Below are 20,761 nucleotides of genomic sequence, written 5' to 3'. Positions count from 1 at the left end.
AGTGTTAGAAAAATGATATATTCAAGAACTTTCTCAAATACATTTCTAACCCCTTTTTTTGGTCCCAGTTTTTTAGTGTCAGTCTCTAGTCTCATACTCAATTGTCAAGTAAAATGATTGCTATAAACTATTATTTAATTAAACAATGTGTGAAAATAAATGCAACGAGTGTGATCAATGGTTCCATGTTTCAAACCTAACTTCTCAGCTAAATATATTGTGTTTCTTTTTTTCTGAGTGATCAAACCTGTCTGTTCTGGGAATCCAGACAGTGAGCTCGCAGATGGCATGCTGTATTTCAAATAATTAAACCTAACAGTCACATTACGCCATAAGAAGACACGTATCCTATTTCGACCACACCTGATGCGAGAGTCAAGGTCCAAACAATTAAATAAGACATTAAACTTACTGTTTTTATTTCTGCCAATTAAAAAAAATTAAATTAAATCAAACAATTCATTAAATAGAACTTGAGAGCGTTAACTCGTGAATCACGGAGCAAGAGAATAGGGTGTCTTGTCTATTATAGCAATTGATAATTTCAGAAATGATAACCTGGAAAAAAAGTTTTAGGATAGGCATATGTTTGTCTAAAAAGCACTGCTGAAGAAAAATCGTGTAAAATAACAATATAATTACAAATATATAAAGAACGCGCGCACTTAATTGCGCGGAGATCACACTGATATAACAGAATCATGTAGGCCTAAGAGTTCCCAACCGGATAGTTTTATAAAATAGAACACACAGAATTAAAAATAATTAAGGCAGCCTAAATATTTCGTTCTAAAAATTCTTTACCTCTGAGAAAATATTTTTTTTTAAATGACCAGAAATGCGATGCTTTAAATGGGTGAAACCGGAAAGGGATTCCGGGTTTTGGCCCGTCTGAAGTCTAACTACCGCATGGTCCTCTGTTTGCAAGACCTGCCAGCCAGATAACAACACAGCACTTAGGCATGCTTAATGGACTTTTTATGGGTTTGTCCTGTGATCATGTGACCTCTAGCAATGGCCTCTCTGTGGTTCTTTGGTAGATCAGAAACATACCAATGACTGCTTTTCCCCTCGTTTTGGATACCAGGAGAGCAAAAGTGAGTGTGACAAAGAGACGAAAGACAATGAGATTAGATGGAGCAATGGAAAGTTCTGAGAGGAGAAATCGGGGAAAAGGAAACTAGTGAGAAAAGAAGGTCATGAGGACAAACCTGATCACGTTCCTCACAACATGTATCATGACTGTATCATCTCACCCTGTGTATGCATTTCTTCTTTATAAATACAAAAGATGATATTTTGTGTATTCTGTTAAAGTCACTGGGATCTAATGTTGTTTTGATCCACATCAACTTCCATTGTACTGATAAAAAAAAACAAAAAAAAAAAAAAAACACTTCAAAACTTTCTTCAAAAGATCATCTTTTGTGTTCCACAAGAAAAAAAACAGGTTTGGACAACATAAGAGTGAGTAAATAATGACAGAATTATTATTTGTAAGTGAATTATCCCCTCCTGTCTAGCAATGAGTACATGAAACTAAAATAAAACAATTTTCTTGATGTGTAAAAGATTTGTAGATGACTAATTTTTATTGTGCACTGAATTCAAGGTGAAGCTTCATAAAGAAGCATAAAAAATACATTCCACTGTGTGACCTTGGAAAGAGGGAGGAGACCAGGTAAAAATATGCACCGTGTTGCGTCATTGTTAACTGGTTATCCGCTTTTATCAGGATTACCTACACGATTATAAAGTCATCTTAGTGCCCCGACAACACCACGTCCATGAACAATAAGTGTTATATCACTGTGTATCAACACGCCACACTCCTAACATTGAAGATACACACATTTCCTACTTTAATTGCCAGGTGTTTAAATACACATGTATATCCAACACCATTAACAAGACAGATACACAAAGGACACAAAAACTGAAATTGTACATTTGCAAAGAAATGGAGTGTAACGGCTAATCGGAGTCTTGCGGGTTAGTGATTGGTGAGAATTAAATGACACATTTTTAATCTTTCGTTAGCCTGCAGAACCGCAAAGAAGGCGAGCAAAAAATCAGAACATTAAATTCATAGCATCTCATCAACTGATTGGTGGATTACTAATTGTACGAGTAACATGATTCCAACAGAAACTCACATGCTACACACACACTAACAAAATGAACAGCTCTTTCCCACTATCATCCAATCCACATATGTATTCATTCACTCCCTCGCTCACTCATTTATGGCTCCCAGCACATGCATGCCAATGAAATCACGTAGTTGGGTCACAGTTTTGCATGTCGGGTCATGTGAAAGGCAGGCAGTGCTGGGTAAGGCTGCCGAAGGGGCAGAGAGGGTTGCCGTCTACTGGCCCTCCTCTTCACGAAGGAACTGGAAGACAGATGAGAAGTCTTTGCTGGCGTAGCCGCGTGCGCACATCATACGGTAAATCTGATGGGCCAGAGAGCCCAACGGCACTGGTGTCTTTGTGTTAGTTGCTGTATTCTGAGCAAGTCCCAGATCCTGAGGATAAATGGCAGTAAATAGCTGTGAGAGATGTACATAACTACAAATTCGAAAGTGTTTTTGCATTTAAGTTCAAATTTTAAAGTAGACCATTATGAACATAAAATGCAGTTTTAAAACCCCCCACAATGTTTAACAACTGTGGAAAATAGCATGATTATAGCATGATTGTGTAGGAATGTCTCAGCGGTAGCAATATATAATAATAAGTGTTTATTGAGCAGCAAATCAGCATATTAGAATTTAAATTTCAGCTTTTCCATCCAAGGAAAATATATTATTTTTATTAGATAAAACCAAACAAACATAACTCTTTATTCCAAATGTTTGACCACCAGTATAAAAAGGGCAAAAATAGACTATAGACTTCACTAATCAACTATTTAGGTTATTGGTTTACTATTGTGCAAGTAGTGTTCCTGTGGCTCAAGTGGTAGCACATTGTGTTAGCAGCGCAAGGTTGTGGGTTCGATTCCCAGGGAGCACAGGTTAGGTTAAAAATGTTACACTGAATGCACTGTAAGTCACTTTGGATAAAAGTGTCTGCTCAATGCATAAACATTTATTTTAAATCTAATTAAATCCTAATCTACATAACATGCTTCTGTAATAATTATATTAATGGCCTAGAGGACGACTTGTAAAAGAGCATGGTAGGAACACATGTAAAGAAGAGAAAGCAAACCTTGGCCATGAGTGTAGTTCCGAAGCCACCCTGGTAGTTGTTTGCGGAGGGCACTCCCTCCATCACCCCTGGGACAGGGTTGTATGTGTCACTCGACCAGCAGCGGCCAGAGCTCATGTTCAAGATCGTCGCCAGAAGTTTCGGGTCAAGCCCTAATCTGTAAAAAGTAGAAAATAATACAATCTATACAAAAAAGTAAATATACCAAGACAGCTGTATCATTTAATGATCTGTATCACAGTCTGTGCTGAAAATGTACTTAATCCAGGCCATCCAAAATATAGATGAGTTTGTTTCTTCATCAGAACAGATTTGATCAAATGTAATCATATTTTGGCTAATAGTGACAGTTTGAAGTTAAAACGCCTTAATAATGAACTTGTTTCTTACAAACATCCAGCTTTATGAACCCTTAATGAACTGGGGTCATGTGGATTACTTGTAATGTATTTATTAATTGTCTGGACTCTCATTCTGACGGCACCCATTCACTGCAGAAGATCCATTGGTGAGCAAGTGATCCTACATTTCTCCAAATCTGTTCTGATGAGAAAAACTCATCTACATTTAAGATGGCCTGAGGGTGAGTAACTCTTTTAGCAAATTTTCATTGTTGGGTAAATGGTTTCTTTCAGTAATTCAGCCGTGCACTGCACCTGATTCCCAAATTCATGGTCTCCGCTGTTCCAATCATCCCAATGGCCAACAGCATATTGTTGCAGATTTTAGCAGCCTACAAACAAGCAATAGAGAGATTATGACCAGAAATAAATCAGCACCTTTCTAAGAATGGCACTATATTATTAAAGACATCCTGTTTCTACCTGTCCGGTGCCAACGTGGCCACAGTACACCACATTAGCGCCCATACAGGTCAGGAGCTCCTTGGCTGCATTGAACTCCTCCTCTGGCCCACCAACCATAAAGGTGAGCTTACCTGAAGCGGCAGCACCAACACCTGAGAGAAATATAGAAAACGATGCAGATCATACTGCACATATCTAAAATACACATTTTTCACACTCATGTTGTTTCCAACGTGCATGACTGACTTCTGCAGAACACAAAAATAAGAGATTTTAAAGAATGCAGCTGTTTGTCCATAATGTACAGATTTATAGCAAGAACAGAAATGTACTTTCAACAACATTTCCAACAACTCCACTTCCATTGTTATTTATTTTAATGAGCAACCACATGCATGAATTATTGACGGAATGAATTGGTGACTAAAGCTCAAATGTGACTGTTTCCAGATCATCACCAGTAACCCGTTTTAAGCTTAAAAGGATTGAGAGGACGTGTCTTCAAAATGTAACGCCATCAAAGTGCCATAATGACTCTCAGAGAGGAAAGTTCTATAAATACACAAGCACTTCACCATCTGCTGTGAACACAGATGTGCATGATGTCAGGGACAGTTTGTTGTGGCTCACGTTTCATTAACCCTCCTTCACAGGCGCTAACACGGAGCTGAGAATAATGTCTGCTGGGTCCAAGTAAAGAGAATAAACAGGGCTGTGGATTTCTTATGACCGTTTCACAAACCAAGAGCGGGTCCGGCGGTATGTTAGCCAAACCCCACTGACGCATTTGAACTGGGAGAGGCAACAATTTACGGAAAGCAAACTAGAAGCACATTGTTTTTATGTGCCCAAAGACCAGAGGAAACAACTTCCTGATTAAAAAGGAGGACGGACGTAAAGCACAAACTAGCTGTTGACGGAGTTAAACATTTCTTGTTAGGTGACAAACACGGGTCCTTTTCACACCTCAGGCAAGTTTATAAGCAGCACACAGATTTGAACACTGAGAAAGTATGTGTACCTTACATTACACTAGACTTAAACAGTCAAATCTGACACAAATGGACCCCTATTTAAAGGGGTATTTTGCTTTAATATTATTTCTATGATCCACTTGTATTATATATATATATATATATATATATATATATATATATATATATATATATATATCATAGAGAGTAATATTTTAGCTTTCCATGAGTGTTTTGCTCACTTTCTCGGAGCCTTAAACAGTTTGGTTTTGCTGCTGCGTCTTTAAGAAACAAGCAACAGTAGCTTTCTCAGGATCTGCTCAAACGTTTTCGGGTTTGTAGTCATGTCCAATTGTTCTTCACGCCCCCATCCTTCGACACTGAATCATCAGGGAAACAGGGAAGAAACTCTAGCCACTCTTTCCTACCACTCGGATCCATTGGAGAGATGACATTACACACAGAGTCTATCATAATAAATTTGGATATAACCCCATTTAATCACTGGCTCTGATGCAGGGGGTCTCAGCAAAGACAAAGCAACCATTGTTATATAACGCGGTCAGAAAAGGCTGAAAAAACAGGTGGTGACATTTTGTCTTAATATTAGTTTGTTCAAAATCTAGACCTGCCACAGCTTTATCCTACACACTATTATAGGTTTCTAAAAGAAGTGATGATACATGAGAAATTATGGCATTGTCGCTGATTTTCAGCACTTGTCTCCATTTCCACCACAAGTCGAGGTCACAGGATCAGAACCCAGATGCTAGCTTGTGATTTAGTCTATAACTCAAAGAGTCCACACCAATGGCAGGATTAAGAAAATGGACCAAATAAGCCAGGTGATAAAACTCTTTCTGATCAACAAACCTGCAAATCACCCATCGCAGACTGAAACGGAGGACAGAAAGAATAAAACCCTTGGTGTGTCCTGAAATTAGATTTCTCAAACCTTTTGTTTCCTTGTATATTTCTTTACCAAACTACACTATTGCTACATAACAGTGTTGTTGTTTGTAAAGGAAGAATAAAAGCCGGAGGATGCTTACAATCAGGCCTGTGAAACTGAATTCCATTATAAACACTAACCTGTGATTACAAAAAACCACAGCGCTTGAATCGGAGCCAAAGATTCTTTAAGAAATGTATACGTCTTCCCAGACTAGGTGACTAGTTTCGTAACTGAGACTATGGGGGTGTGTGTGTGATTTAGGAAACTTTTAAAACATGCACTTGCACAAACAAACATTGTTTGCACTTACATTTGCGGTTTGTGTGCAGTCAGGGTTCATATCACGGTTATGACATACTATGCAAGTCTATGTCTGCCCTTGATATTGAGATGGGTAGGAAGTGAGGGTTCGTCATCGTCTCACCTCCAGACACTGGGGCATCCATGAAAACAGCTCCCAGTTTCTCTGCGGCAGCTGCCATTTCCTTGGAGACAGCTGGATCAATAGTGCTGGAATCAATGAGGAGGGACCCCTTCTTCACTTTCCTGTCGTAAAGATATCAGTATTCAAGATCTGTCCAGTACAGGATAAATGTGTCTTTAAAATACAAGTTTGAAACATTTCCAACCATAATTAAATCAGCCAAAACTCCAAATCCTGTTTTATTAAAACTTCTCAAATTAAGTTTGATATTAAACTTCATATCAAAGGCTGTGTATTCCGAAAATCACTAAGACTATTTGGCCTGTACAGGAAGGCCGTCCTTACTTCAGGATGCCGTTTGGGCCTGTGTACACATCAATAACGTTGGGGCTGGAGGGAAGCATTGTGATGATGCGATCTGCTTTGTCTGCCACATCCGCGGGGCTGTCCAGGATCTGAGAACAGGGCAAAAACAGAAAGCACTTCTAATTCATGCAATGTGAAAAAAAAAGATATCTCACTCAAATAAAATGTTTCTATATACTGTAAGACTTAAATAATATAATAGATAAGACAATAGAATCATGCAAAAGTTTTTTTTTACTGCTTATTGTTTTATTATTGCATAATTGCCCTTCTCTGTACATCTGAGATCAGAGCAAGAACAGTCCAATGCAAGGCAAGCAAATTCAAACAAATCGTCTATATTGTCAAATTAAAACTAAAACAAAATAAATCATACAAAGCATGTACATAATGTTGTTTAATGCAAGTTAGATGTCCATCGTCCTGACCTGAGCTCCTAGCTCCTGTAGCTCTTTGCAGGACTCTGGAAATACATCTGAGGCTATCACTGGATATCCATGTTTCATGAGGTTCTTTGCCATTGGGTTTCCCATGTTCCCCAGGCCAATGAAGCCCACGTGGGTTTTAGAGGCCATGGACCTGATGCAAACTAAAAAAAGAGACATGAATGATCTAGAATTTCCCATTGGATATTTCAGCATGTGACATATGACTGGCGCTAATTAAAATAATTCAAGCATGATGTGCAGAGTCTGAGAATAGATCCTGTTAAGTCTGTGCATGTTGACCTAGAGTCAGATATGTGCAAATACACTAGATATTATATTAATATAAATTATTATATGAATCCATAAGAATAAACCATTAATTGCTGATCAAATTACTGTTTACTATTTAAGGCTGAATAATACTTTGTCCTTTTACACTTGCAGTCTGGTTGGATGATATTGATTTATCATAATACATTAAATCTCTCTCATAGATAACGTTATCGGAAAAGACTTTGCAGTTGCAATAATTTAACAAATGGCCACCATTTATTTCAGTGGCGGCTTAGTCTGATCACAATAAGTATACTTGACTTCTTGTGTTTCAGTGACTTTAGCCTAACAGCTATTACCGAGAGCTGCCAGTGCATTGCATTATTTCAGATGCTTGCTATACAAAAAATATGCGTGGAAATGCACAGTACAATACAAAACAGAACAGAACAATGCGATGACATTACCCTGCGCGGCGTAGACATGATTATGACACTTTCCAGCTAGACAGCGCGAGCTCCGTAACAGAGCGGCCATGCTGCTTCGCTCTTGACCTTCGACTTACAGTGACGCCATTGGAAAAATCGATGATTGACACATGCGCCCTCCATACGTTTCATTTATCTCGGAACTCCTCATTCCAATGACATTCGAGAGAAGGCGGGACATCCTTGAAATAATAGTTCAACGGGGAACCAAAAATAAATAGTAACTGCTATTTAATCAATCTAAACTAACTATTAATTGAATTCAACAAAAGGATTCCATCGTGTTAATGTCTTATAATTGTATATGCACACATTTGTCTTATTTCACTACTCAACCTTAGGACATTTAATTCTTAGGGAACTTAATTTAAGTATAAAAATACGCGAAATGGTTTCTAATGGTTAATTAAACAATATAAAAATTTAGCAATACTAATACGTAGAATCTGAGTGCATCATGCGTTGATAATCATGAAAACCAATCTTTAGCATTATATAATGTCACATTTCTATGACAGTGGGTCATGATTTTATTAATCTCAGGGAAGACGCAACTAATTGTGTTATCTTCACTTACACAAACAAAAATAATTGAATAAAATCCGAATCCAAATGACAAAATACCAATCTTGAAACAAGTATATTTTTTGTATAAAATAATATCACACGTTAATCGTAACCTGGAGAGAATGAACCGCATGAAAATGAACGCTCGAGTGAGTTGTATCGGAAATGACGTGCAGAGTGTGTTGTTGTTGTTATGGTGTTGTTCCGGAAACTGATGACATGGACAGACGGGGATGTGCTAGCGTCGAGACTGGAAAGTGCGTCAAGAACAGCGCTGGGGGTTTTTCTGATACTTTAGCATGAAAATCAGGTATTGTGCCGTCTTTTTATTCACGTTTATCGTGTGTGTGTACGTTATATAGGTATAAGTCTTTCGTATTTGATGTTCATGACTGTTAATATAATTCTGAGCTCTGTTGTGGTGAAAGACTGTTGGTTGGTCGAGAACGTAACTATCGGCCTCACACTTTGACTCGACTTCGGATATTAACTGATACATTTTTATAGAAAGATAAAGACTGGATAAGATGTGGGTTTGGGATGATTAAACACGTACTGAACGGCAAAAGCTAACAAGCTGTAAGCTGTAATTGTCTTGACTTTATGGTTTGTTATTGTTTAGCCAGACGGCTAAGACGAGCTAAAGCCTACTAGCAAGCTACATCGACAGAACTAGCTTAGCTAATATAGGAAATTTGATATGGACTGTATTTGGTATAATCATCAAAAAATACTCTGCGGTATGAAATACAATTGCTTTAACTTGTCCTCTTTAAAACGTGATAATTTAAAACACTCGAAGTTGTAATAAATGTAAGTGCTAGTAACTTCGGCCTATTAGCAAAATATGTAAAGAAAACAAGTATTAAGGAAAATATTTTTTTGACAGTCATTTAACGTTTTATATATATAGTTAACTAGTTAATTTGCTGTGAAATTAGTCACATTTCTGTTTGTATTGTGCTGTTTTTTTTTGAGTGACGACCTTTGGATTGTCAGGTAAATTGTGTCAGGGAAGTTATAAATAAATATACGTTTCGGAGTGTAGTGTCAGGAATTTCCTGGCCTGATATTAGTAATTTTCAATACTATTTAGGGCAGATAGTCTGGATAGCATGCATATTGGGACGCAGGGATGTACTCACAACGCTCTGTTTCTTTAGGTCAGAAATGGAAAAAAATGAGCTGAATTAATTTGTGACATTTTAGACAAGTATAAGAAAATAAAAAAGGTTATAAGCAGTATGTACATCAAATTTTGCTGTAAGTTTGATTGCAACATATAACTATTGCTGTTAATGATGTTCATCGTTTGTTTGATTACGTCTTTGATTGATTCTTCCGTACATTTCTGCCATTTTTACATTAACTGACAGTCACCACTGAGAAGCGACTACTAAATATATTGTAGAAACTTAATTTTTTTTTGTAGAGCTGCCTTGCAACTATTTGTATTGTGAAAAGCACTTTACAAATAAATGTAAAAAAACAAAACAAAGGAAAAGGCATGTGTTCCTCAAATCATTTGCAATGCTTATTTTCCCCATGCACAACACAAGCAATGCATTAACAAGATATAGGGTAGCTCCTGTTTACTGTTTGCCCTGATCCTGTTCCTATATATATATATATATATATATATATATATATATATATATATATATATTTATCACATCCCACCCCCCAGAACACAAAAAATAAAATCAAAATCCAAAAATTCAAATTACAATATCAGAATTCTAATATTACTAACAGTGAGGAAATAATTAACATCATTGGTTTGCCCATCATGTCTGATTACGTTATCTGCTCCTTTTAGTTACCCTATTAATTTTACTTTGGGGGAAGAGTTATGCACTTTTCAAAGAATAAGATAAATAAAAAAAAAATTGGATTTAAAGGTGTTTACTTGATTTCCAATCAAATAATATTCTTCTCCAAGTCAATAGACATGGAAAAGTTTTTGGGCATGACCACACCATGTTCAGATATACTGTTTACTCATATACTAAATCCTGATTTGATCATGTTAGTGTAGATTCAGTAACCAATGTTGCTTCAACCAGCCAAAAGGGATAGAACCAACTGCTATATAAGTCAGCACTGAGTGCCATTTTGTCAATCTTTCGACTGAAGCGACAGTTGTCGTGTCACGTGTAGACTTATAGCACGGCATCCTACACAATGCTCATTCTCTTATCTCAGGAAACGTCTCCGGTTACTATCGTAACCTCGGTTCCCTGAGAGGCGGGAACGAGACATTACGTCAGCTAAGACGTATATGGGAACTCTTCCCTTCTCCACTTTCACTGAAATCTTATTGGCTAACGCCAGCTGGGGACAGCTGGCCAATTGACGCGAAGCATGCAAATACTGGCGGGTAAGCGTGCAGTATAAAATGCATGGGCGCGAAAATTACGTCAGAATCACGACTGAACGCTAGCACAGCTGATCAAACAGCGACCACGGCGGCTAACGTAATGTCTCGTTCCCGCCTCTCAGGGAACCGAGGTTACGATAGTAACCGGAGACGTTCCCTCTCGAGGCGGTAACTCAACATTACGTCAGCTAAGACGTATATGGGAACTGTATAAAATCCCGCCGTGAGAGCAGTGAAGATAAGCCCTGAACGGAGTCAATCACCCTCACACAAGCAGTACAGTTCTAGCCAATGGCCGTGTCGCTAAGAGTGCTTGCATCTTATAGGCGGAACTAGGCCAATGAGACATCTGCTCCGACCCTAACAAAATATGCATAACTTCAAGCAATATATCGAAATCTGCACTAACCAGGGCAGACACAAAGCAATAAGCACTCAAGCATGAGAGTTAAACAGAGTCGACGGCGTTTGCGGTGACTGCTGCATAAACCATTTAAACCATAACACAGAGTTAGCAGCCATGGTAACTACTGTATAGCTGGTTAACAGCTTTAATGAATAAAACTTAACTCACCGAAAAACATGTGACGCTACAGAGGGTACATCCAGCTTGTAAACCCTGGCGATTGTGTTCTGGGAAGACCAGCCAGCAGCAAAACATAAATACTGGACAGACATACCTCTAGACCAGGCCCATCAGGAAGCATTTATAATGTCCTCGCAGAATGAGCTCTGATGTTGAAGGGGTAATCCTTCCCCTGGCATTTGATAGCGTCCACGATCCAGTGAGAAAGTCTCTGTTTAGAAACAGCACGTCCCTTATTACATCCACCAAGCACACGAACAGCTGGTCCGACTGACGAAAGGCGGCCGAGCAATTCATATACATCCGTAAAACCCTAACAGGGTCCCGGCGCTCTGAGTATCAGCGTCGCGCGAGGCTGACGGCTCAACAGATAAGGCGGGCAGGGAAACAAAACGGTGCATTGAGTGACTTCGAAACGAAACCCGGTCTCGGCCGGAGAGTGACATTACAGTCGCCAGGCCCGAAACCAATGCAATATCGTTCACCAAACACTCACGAAATTCTCCAAGGCACTTCGCTGAGGCGAGAGCAAGAGGCAAGGCAGTCTTCAGGGAAGCTCCTTAACCGCAATCGAAGCTAATGGCTCGAACGGTAATAAGAGATAGAGCCCTCAAAACTAGAGCGAAATCCCACGGCGGCACGGAGGGCGGCCATGAAGTACACAATCTACTTGCTCCCCTGAGAAAACTGAATACCAGAGCGTGCTTACCGATCGTTTACCCGTAACCGGGGAACGAAAGCGGCAATAGCGGTCACATACACCTTCAGCGTGGATGGTTTCAAACTCCCGCTATCCAACTGTGCTGTAGAAAACGCAAAACATCCGACACGGAACAGGTCCCCGGGTCAATATAAATGTTCTCGCACCATTTTGTGAAAACTCACCACTTCTGCGCGTAGCAGCGAATGTTTGATGATGCTCGCGTCTCAGTAAGTGTGTTTAGCACTCGTCAGTGCAGAGTGTCCCGCTCATTAGGGTCCCCGCAGCGGCCACACATGAAGGTTCCACAGCTCGGGGCTGGGGTGCTATATTGTGCCATTCGCCTGAGACAGCAGGTCCTGCTTGAGGGGGATTCGCCATGGGGGAGCCATCAGTAACTCTCTCAGGTCCGCGAACCAGGGCTGATTCGGCCAGTTCGGGGCCACGAGTATAACTGATGCTTTCTCCTCCCTGATTTTGCACAACACAGGCAGAATCTTCACAGGAGGGAACGTGTAAGCCTGGCTTCCGGCCAGCGCGATGTCAGAGCATCTCCCAGCAGGGGGGAGTGAGATAGCAAACGTGTTCTCGCTCGTGGCAAACAATCCACTTCCTCCCTCCCAAATCATTAGATCTGATCTTGGGTGAAGCCAACATCTCCTTAAGGAATCCCGTTCCTCAAAAGCATGCTCACTCCACGGTTCAAAGTACCGGGGATGTGCGACGCTCCTATGGAGATTAAGTGTCGGTCCGCCCACAACAGGAAACTCGCTGCCTGTTTGAATAGAGCTCTGGAGCGCACGCCGCCCTGGCGATTTATGTACGAGACCACAGACGTGTTGTCGGTTTGAATCAGTACATGTTTCCGCTCCAATTTCGACCAAAAGGCTTGCAGGGATATTAGGACACCGCTTCCATTATTCCAAACGGTTTTGTGTCACCTTCTCTGTGACTCCGACCACAGGCCCAGACGGACTGCTCCCCGGCCTAGATCGCGTTCGTAGAGAAAAGAACTCCTGGGCTGAACATATCCGGGCTGTTCCACGGTCTCAGAGTGCTGACGTAACTGTGAATGACCGTAAGTGCTTGTGGACCGAAGACCACGCCCTCGGCGGAACTCGAGTTACAGCCAAAACTGTAGCGGCCGCAATGTAGCAGACCCAGATGGCACACTGAAGAAGCCGCCGCCATCAGTCCCAGAAGCCTCTGAAATTCCCTCAGTGCAAACGACCTGCCCAGTCAGAAACAGCGCAGAGTCGATGAAATGCTCTAGAGAGAGATGGGCTCGCATCGCCATCGAGTCCAAACATATTCCCAGATATGTTACAGTCCGACTCGTAAAAACACGCTCTTCTGCATATTCACATGCAGTCCCAGCGTATCCAAACGGCGAAGCATTGTTTCCACGTGACTGATAGCACATCTCTTGAGTGGGCTAAAATCAGCCAATCGTCCAGATAATTCAACATGCGCATTCCGCTCGATCTGAGGGGAAATTTCGCTCTATCGCTCTCTCTCGAGCAGACTGAGAACTTCCTGTCGCAGAACAGGACGGTTTTGGGGCAAAGTCAGTGACGGGACCACGCCATTGAAGCGGGGAGGTCTGCGTTTGAATTGGAGAGAATATCCGTCGTGAATTATTCCCAGTATCCACGGTGAAACGCCCGGGATAGCCCTCTTACCGTCCATGAGATGACACGGCCGACGCGTTAGGTCTACAGCCACTGATGGCTTATTTTAATGAGGGCCCCGCCCCCGCGAGGCTGGAAGCACTGGCGGGAGAGCGGGCGCGTCGCTAAATGGTGTGACACTCTTGCGCCATCATGAGGCCATTATAACCATGGACTGTGGCTCTGCGCTGTTTGAGACAGGGCGAGTGACACAGCGTTGGGTGCAAGAATTTGTATATATGCTTCTTTAGTACAATTTTTACATACAAAAACATCATTTAAACACATATAGCAATCGTCACCCATAGTGATGTGGGGGACATGATGCATGTGTCTTTGTGGTGTTGGCACTCTCGCTCCTTCGCGAGGCCATTATAATAATAGGTTGTGGCTCTGCACTGTTCTGAGACAGGGCGAGTGACACAGAGATGAGTGTAAGAGGAAGTAAAGCTCTTTAGTTGATTGTAACATGCTTTTATTGTGTAACTCACACAAACAGCATTCAAACATAGCAATCGTCGCCCGAAGAAACATGGGGGACATGATGCATCTGAACATTGAGGGTGACACCGTGTTCATGTGGTGTTGGCACTCTCGCGAGGCCAGTATAATCATGGGTTGTGGCTCTGCACTGTTCTGAGACAGGGCGAGTGACACAGTGATGAGTGTAAGAGGCAGTAAAGTTCTTTCGCTGATTGTATACCTGTTTTATTGTGGAACTCACACAAACAGCATTCAAACAGACATAGCAATCGTCGCCCGAAGAAACATGGGGGACATGATGCATTTGAACATTGAGGGTGACACCGTGTTTATGTGGTGTTGGCACTCTCGCGAGGCCAGTAATCATGGGTTGTGGCTCTGCACTGTTCTGAGACAGGGCGAGTGACACAGAGATGAGTGTAAGAGGAAGTAAAGCTCTTTAGTTGATTGTAACATGCTTTTATTGTGGAACTCACACAAACAGCATTCAAACAGACATAGCAATCGTCGCCCGAAGAAACATGGGGGACATGATGCATCTGAACATTGAGGGTGACACCGTGTTTATGTGGTGTTGGCACTCTCGCGAGGCCAGTATAATCATGGGTTGTGGCTCTGCACTGATCTGAGACAGGGCGAGTGACACAGAGATGAGTGTAAGAGGCAGTAAAGCTCTTTCGCTGATTGTATACCTGCTTTTATTGTGGAACTCACACAAACAGCATTCAAACAGACATAGCAATCGTCGCCCGAAGGAAATGGGGGACATGATGCATATGAACATGGCGCTTGGGGGCGGGGCCTCCCGCTCACTCACTCTTTCACCGTCAGGGAGACGGCTCGTATGGCGTGCTGGCTCTCTCGCGGCGCGGGGTCCTCAACTGACCCTGATGTTACCTTCCAGGCTCTTACCACTGCTGGTTTCGGCAGAAACGAGCGTCCGGTTCAGAGCGGAGTGCCACTGCGGGTTATTTTAGCTGATTTCAGAGCCTGGCCCGGTGCATAAGAATCTCGCAGAAGAGGACTGGGGTGAGCGACGGGGTATCACATGGCTCATACTTTGGCGCGCTTTCTGCGTCTCTGAGAATAGCTCCATGACGTCACCAAAGAGGCCGGAGGGAGCAACTGGAACGTTTAGGAGCGGCCTACGGTCCGCGTCTTTCAGGACAGCTAGGGAAGCCATAGGTGCCTGTAAAGATGACCATGAGCTCCGTGAAACAGCTGAGCAGAGCGCTTAATAGCAATCAGCGCGAGATCAGTTGCCGCGATCCTGATGACGTCAGCGCTACTGTGCCGCCGTTTGCCTGAAACACCTTGAGTATTGCCCTGGCAAAGAGCAGAAGCTGCACTCGCTCTTTCTAGACTGTGGTCCGGACCAAAAGCAGAGGGAGACGAGCACAGGTGTGTGGTAACAGTCTCCTAGACGGGGGGGGAGGGTTTCCGTCCCGTCCACGTGCGTGATATGGCCTTCGTAGCAGAGTGGGTGCGCGCCGATTGGGGTGCAGCCCACGATTTCACCACGAGCTCTTGCATGCCTAAATGCCATCTGGTAGCAGCTCGACTGGAGGAGCCACGAGTCTAGTTACCTATCACAGGCTCGTCATGTGCGTTGCAAGCGAGACTCAGCTCCGAGACGACCTTTCCGAAGACCCTGACGAGCTTCTCCTGGAGGTCTCAGGGCCCTCTTGGTCGGGGCGGTCCCACTGAGAGGCCCAAACCTTTTTCGACGTCGAAGCGACATGGAGTCGTTTTCTTCGCCAGCACCGAAGAGGACGAAGTTCGCGGAAGCTATAGTCCACCACGCTGACGTCAAACTCGTCTTCGGGCGGGGGAGGGCCCACCAGCGGCTCGCTGGCGGCAGTGGGCCTCATTCCCGCCGTCCTCCGAGCCACTCTGGCTCTGAGGGCGCGCACTGGCAGCTCGGTACAGTGGGCGCAAGTGTTGTCCGTGTGAGAATCCCAAGCAGGTCACACAGAACTGTTGAAGGTCCGAATCTAGCATTAGTAGCCATCGGATGCGGAGAGGAAAAACAGGGTGAGTAGTCCTCTATTGCAACTTCCACGATGACTTAGATAAGACTTCTAGCGTGAAGAAAGAGATTCTGACGTAATTTTCGCGCCCATGCATTTTATACTGCACGCTTACCCGCCAGTATTTGCATGCTTCGCATCAATTGGCCAGCTGTCCCCAGCTGGCGTTAGCCAATAAGATTTCAGTGAAAGTGGAGAAGGGAAGAGTTCCCATATTTGTCTTAGCTGACATAATGTTGAGTTACCGCCTCGAGAGGGAACCAAGGTTACGTAAGTAACTGGAGCATTGCCTTTCAAACAGTCTCTCCAGTTGCGTTAACTCTATGCATCTCAATTTTCGATTATTTGCATGATCTGTCATTTAAATTAATGATCACCTAATCGTTTAATCATTAACCTTAATGCTACTTAATGTGTCTATATGTGCACAGTGCAAAAGCCATTCTCAACCGCTTTCCCACCCAAAGTAAAGGGGTTTTAGTTAAAACATTTAGTTAAAATGGTAGTTGCAGGACTGTAAAATTAATAGATGTGATTATGATCATTTGATAAAATGAAGAGAGCGCACTGTACGTTTGAGATCATTTTACTTTGTTGACGGTTTCCCACTACAAACCACTACACAGATCTTTATGGTCTCCGCTGGTGAAATGTTATTTAGGTATCGCCGTGATTACAAAACAAATGACCTCATTTTATAAGTGTAGCTAATATCAACTGTTCACAACCACACAGAAAAAGACTCAGTTTTGTTCATTGCTTTCTGAGTCATCATCACCTTATGAGTGTGAGCCGTAAATGATTTTTGAATGTTTCAAACCTGAAAAAAGTACAAATAAATGGCACAAAATTGGTACAGTTCCCAGAGTCTGATAGTTGTGGTGACAATAATTTGACCCAGTTATCTCAGTTATAATTAATAATGTAGTTTACTTTAATCAATTATTATCTTGATATGCTTTAAATTAAGGGTGGAACGGTTCAAGGTAAAAGATCGAACCGTACGGTTCTCTACCCATCGTTCGGCAAGCACTTGCACCATGGTTCAACTTAAAAATGACAACGCATTTGTAAAATGGTTTGTTAAAAATAACAAAACATAACCTGTTCGGCTAATGTATGTTTCTGTTGATGTATATGCATTCTGGCTTCCCAAAACATAACCACAATAACGGGATGAAAAAAAAGGTGTACAAACCTGTCACTCTTTGTTCAATACCAGGTGAGTGAGTCAAATGCAGTCGAAAAACTAAATGAACAAAAAAGTTGTATAACCTTATTACATGAAAACAGCCTCTAGTCTAGAGACAAAAAATAATGCTCTAATTATAATCCATAAATATTGCCTGACTTGAGTCACAAGGGCATGCCATTTATCTTTAGTCTTCCTATTAATGCCACTAAGCTACTGAACCTCAAATGGCTCTTTAATCTTCCTTGTATTGACATCTTAAGAAGTCATGTACTTATAGAAATAATGTGCACTCAGCTTGTCATTAATGCAAAAAAGTTAAAAGTGCGATAATGTACAGTCAGAACAGGCCCAGTTGTGTTTGTCTAAATCGTTTTGCAATAACAACTGACATTATTTCTTGTGTGAAACTGTTAATTGAACATGTAATAATAAGTATGAAAATAGACGAACAAAGTTGTGTGTTCTGTAACAGGCAATGATTGTTTCATAATGTTACATAAATATATATTTACCCTAGATTACTGTAGAATCTGGCACAAGGTGTCTCTTTCACTTCTGTTTCACTTCTCTTCTGGGTCCTGTATTCCCACAGACACAGCTGCTGATAGACAGATGGCTTTATACCTGGAGGGGACAGCAGCAAGCAGCACCATGGAAACCTCCAATTTTGCCCATGTCATCTTCCAGAATGTGGGGAAAGGTTACCTCCCTCACGCAGCATTAGAGTGCCATTACACCCTCACGCAGTTCATTAAACCACATCCCAAGGACTGGGTCGGCATATTCAAGGTGACACTCGCTTTCATTTGGTCTTTGTTCTATACCTTCTCTTTTCTGCCATGTTTTGTTCAATCCTTGGATATGAAGTGTCTACCAAGAGAAGCATAGCTTGTAACTTCACTTGGCTTGGATTTTTCTGTTTCTCATCTCATCACCATTCCACCTTCAAACATGGCACTTACATTTAAGAGTTTATATAAATCAGGACTTTGTATTGTCCACTTGTCCGGTTCAAGTGGATTTTGTGAAAGGGCAAGTGAAAGAGAATTTTACTTGCCTGACCGGACAAGTAACCTAAACAGCCTTAAGTAAATCTAAATGGCACTTTCGATGCAGCTTGTGTGTTTCCTCTGCAGTGGAAAGATGGAGTTTGTTGATACTTATTTAATTTGAATAGTAACAACCATATAGTGTCTTATTATTCTAACTTAATGTAGGCTATTGATAAAAAGTAAGAACATGACGTAAATGGTGATATTTACATTTAGTCAGGTTAGGAAAATATTGTCCTTCATAAAGTGATTATTTGTCAAAAGAACAAGCACATGTCAAATCTTAATGTCGAGCCCTATAAATACATATGTAAATAACAAAATAAATGTAACATTAGTATATTAAAACAGAACTTCTAAGTAATGACTTCCAGAATAGCTTTAGAAAGAAGGTGTATTGTATTAATATTTCGGTGTCCTGTTGCTCAATAGACCTTAATCAGGTTAGATGACATATTGAATTGAACACGGTTGGAAAAGAGGCTGTGAGGGATACAGTCTTTACAGTGGCACACACTGTATGATTGTGTAATTCTGCGTTTCTGAGGTGCTTGTCAACGGAAATACATTTCGTCAGCTACACTGTTGGTATGTTGTTGAACAGTGGCACAGCCTCATTTTCATTCCTATTGAAAATTAAATGAGGCACTACCCAGATAAATGTTACACCCTGACTATTCACATATCTTCCATGCACGGCAATGCACCAAAAGTTGCGGTGGCCACTGAGGCTAAAATCGAAAGCATTTAATCAAAGTTATCAGTCAATAATGACTCAGATATCATATGTCAACACAATGTTAACCTACCGGCCTTCCTTGTTTTACTTCAGATCTGTACTTTTTTCACTTATTTCAGGACAATGCTCATGTCAGCCAAGTTGGTTTCCTACCATTTTATAGGACTCATGTGTAATGTTACTGCAACCTTAATGTCTTGATTCTGTTTCCCATCTTCAGTTTCCACAGTGTGGAAATTACAAGGCCCTGCTGTCATATTTGGCAGTGTTACATTTGGGGAGCCGCCATTACTGCCGCTTAGCATAATGTTGCATTTACTGCTGGCCACAAACATATTTCCTGCTGTAAAAGATTTTCAGAACCTGATTTTACTCTAGTCTGACTCGGAGAGAGATTACTTTTATTTGTAGGTATCTGCTACTGTTATATATAGTGTAACCCAAATGTCCACTTGATGCATACTAGATGCCAGTTCCAAAGTAGTAGACGGGTCACTTCTCTTGTCCCTGAAGCCATTCACCTGCTGTGTTTTTTAGGAAGATGTTTCAATGGAGGGCTCACTAGAAAATAATCTTTTTAAACCTGAAGAAAATGTGTTGTGACTTCCAAAACTGATAGGGGAAGGTATTTCTTATTCATGTTATTCTGGAAAAACTGTGAATCATATCCAGGAAAATCTCAGTCACAGCTGGTTCCCCTTCTAACAAGGTTTTCATCAAGTGAACATGAACGTTTACTACTGGCTTGTGTAACAGAACGTGGTTTGAGTATTTTGTGAAAGTGCTTGGCAATTCGCTTGGCAGAGAAGAAGAAGATATAAAATATTACAACCTGCTGGTAGATTGAAAATTCCCCTGTGTTGGCATAAAGCTGTGCGTCATGCTGGAGTGTAGTTGAACACGAGTGTGGTCATGACGGTGAGCACGGGAATGAAATATGTGGGTTGGCAGGATAAGCGGTGTGTTTTGTCTCCGTCTGCTTTCTGGAGTTCCCCAGCTACTGCTGGATGGGAGAACATAAAACAAACGGCATTTACAGCATCATGGATGTGGACTGTATGGCAAGAGGAAATAAAAGTTAGTGGAAGGGGAGTCGAGTGTGGTCACTGTCAGGGTTTGGTGTCTGGGGTCGGATCCGACCAGATCAAAGTGGTGTTTTAGAACATTTTACTTTGCGTGGGATATAGAGAGTCTGATGAAGCTGTTTTACGGCCGGCTGTCAGGAGGGCTTCTGCTTCTCAGCAGCTCTGTCACACCGTGGCCAGTGTTCTTGATTAAAAGAGACAACCCCCTGTGAGAAACAGGTACAACTTTTAAATTCATGCAAGGTGGGTTAAAACCTCCACAGTCCTCAGACCATCTGATGCATATCAAATGGGGAGAGTTGACTGGAATCACCAGTTCTGTTTTGATTGACCTGGAGTTTGTAA

General features: G+C 41.6%; 2 protein-coding genes across 9 annotated transcripts in view; one reads left to right on the top strand and one right to left on the bottom strand.

Annotated features, from left to right (window-relative positions):
• Nucleotides 1-1,573: 1,573 nt before the first annotated feature.
• LOC128030824 (3-hydroxyisobutyrate dehydrogenase, mitochondrial-like) lies at nucleotides 1,574-8,071 on the bottom strand. Its single transcript, XM_052618848.1, has 8 exons — nucleotides 7,909-8,071; nucleotides 7,169-7,329; nucleotides 6,720-6,829; nucleotides 6,375-6,496; nucleotides 4,040-4,173; nucleotides 3,872-3,948; nucleotides 3,216-3,372; nucleotides 1,574-2,527 (listed from the first exon to the last, which is right to left on the bottom strand). Exons 1-8 carry the CDS (start codon nucleotides 7,976-7,978, stop codon nucleotides 2,369-2,371), a joined length of 990 nt encoding a protein of 329 aa, XP_052474808.1. The 5' UTR covers nucleotides 7,979-8,071; the 3' UTR covers nucleotides 1,574-2,368.
• Nucleotides 8,072-8,654: 583 nt separating this feature from the next.
• Nucleotides 8,655-20,761, top strand: part of LOC128030823 (tax1-binding protein 1 homolog B) — a 29,026-nt gene continuing 16,919 nt past the window's right edge. For 7 of the 8 annotated variants that reach the window (XM_052618847.1, XM_052618846.1, XM_052618844.1 and 4 more), the window contains exons 1-2: nucleotides 8,655-8,806; nucleotides 18,133-18,329. In XM_052618847.1, the coding sequence (XP_052474807.1) occupies nucleotides 18,153-18,329 (177 nt within the window). In that variant the 5' untranslated portion in view covers nucleotides 8,655-8,806; nucleotides 18,133-18,152. The remainder of the gene's footprint in view (nucleotides 8,807-18,132; nucleotides 18,330-20,761) is intronic. The other variant, XM_052618841.1, reaches the window with a different exon arrangement.

The sequence above is a fragment of the Carassius gibelio genome, chromosome A16 (genome assembly GCF_023724105.1).
Source record: "Carassius gibelio isolate Cgi1373 ecotype wild population from Czech Republic chromosome A16, carGib1.2-hapl.c, whole genome shotgun sequence".
Lineage (NCBI taxonomy): Eukaryota > Metazoa > Chordata > Actinopteri > Cypriniformes > Cyprinidae > Carassius > Carassius gibelio.
Note: the sequence above shows the minus strand (reverse complement) of the source record. Positions and strands in the feature narration are given on the sequence as shown.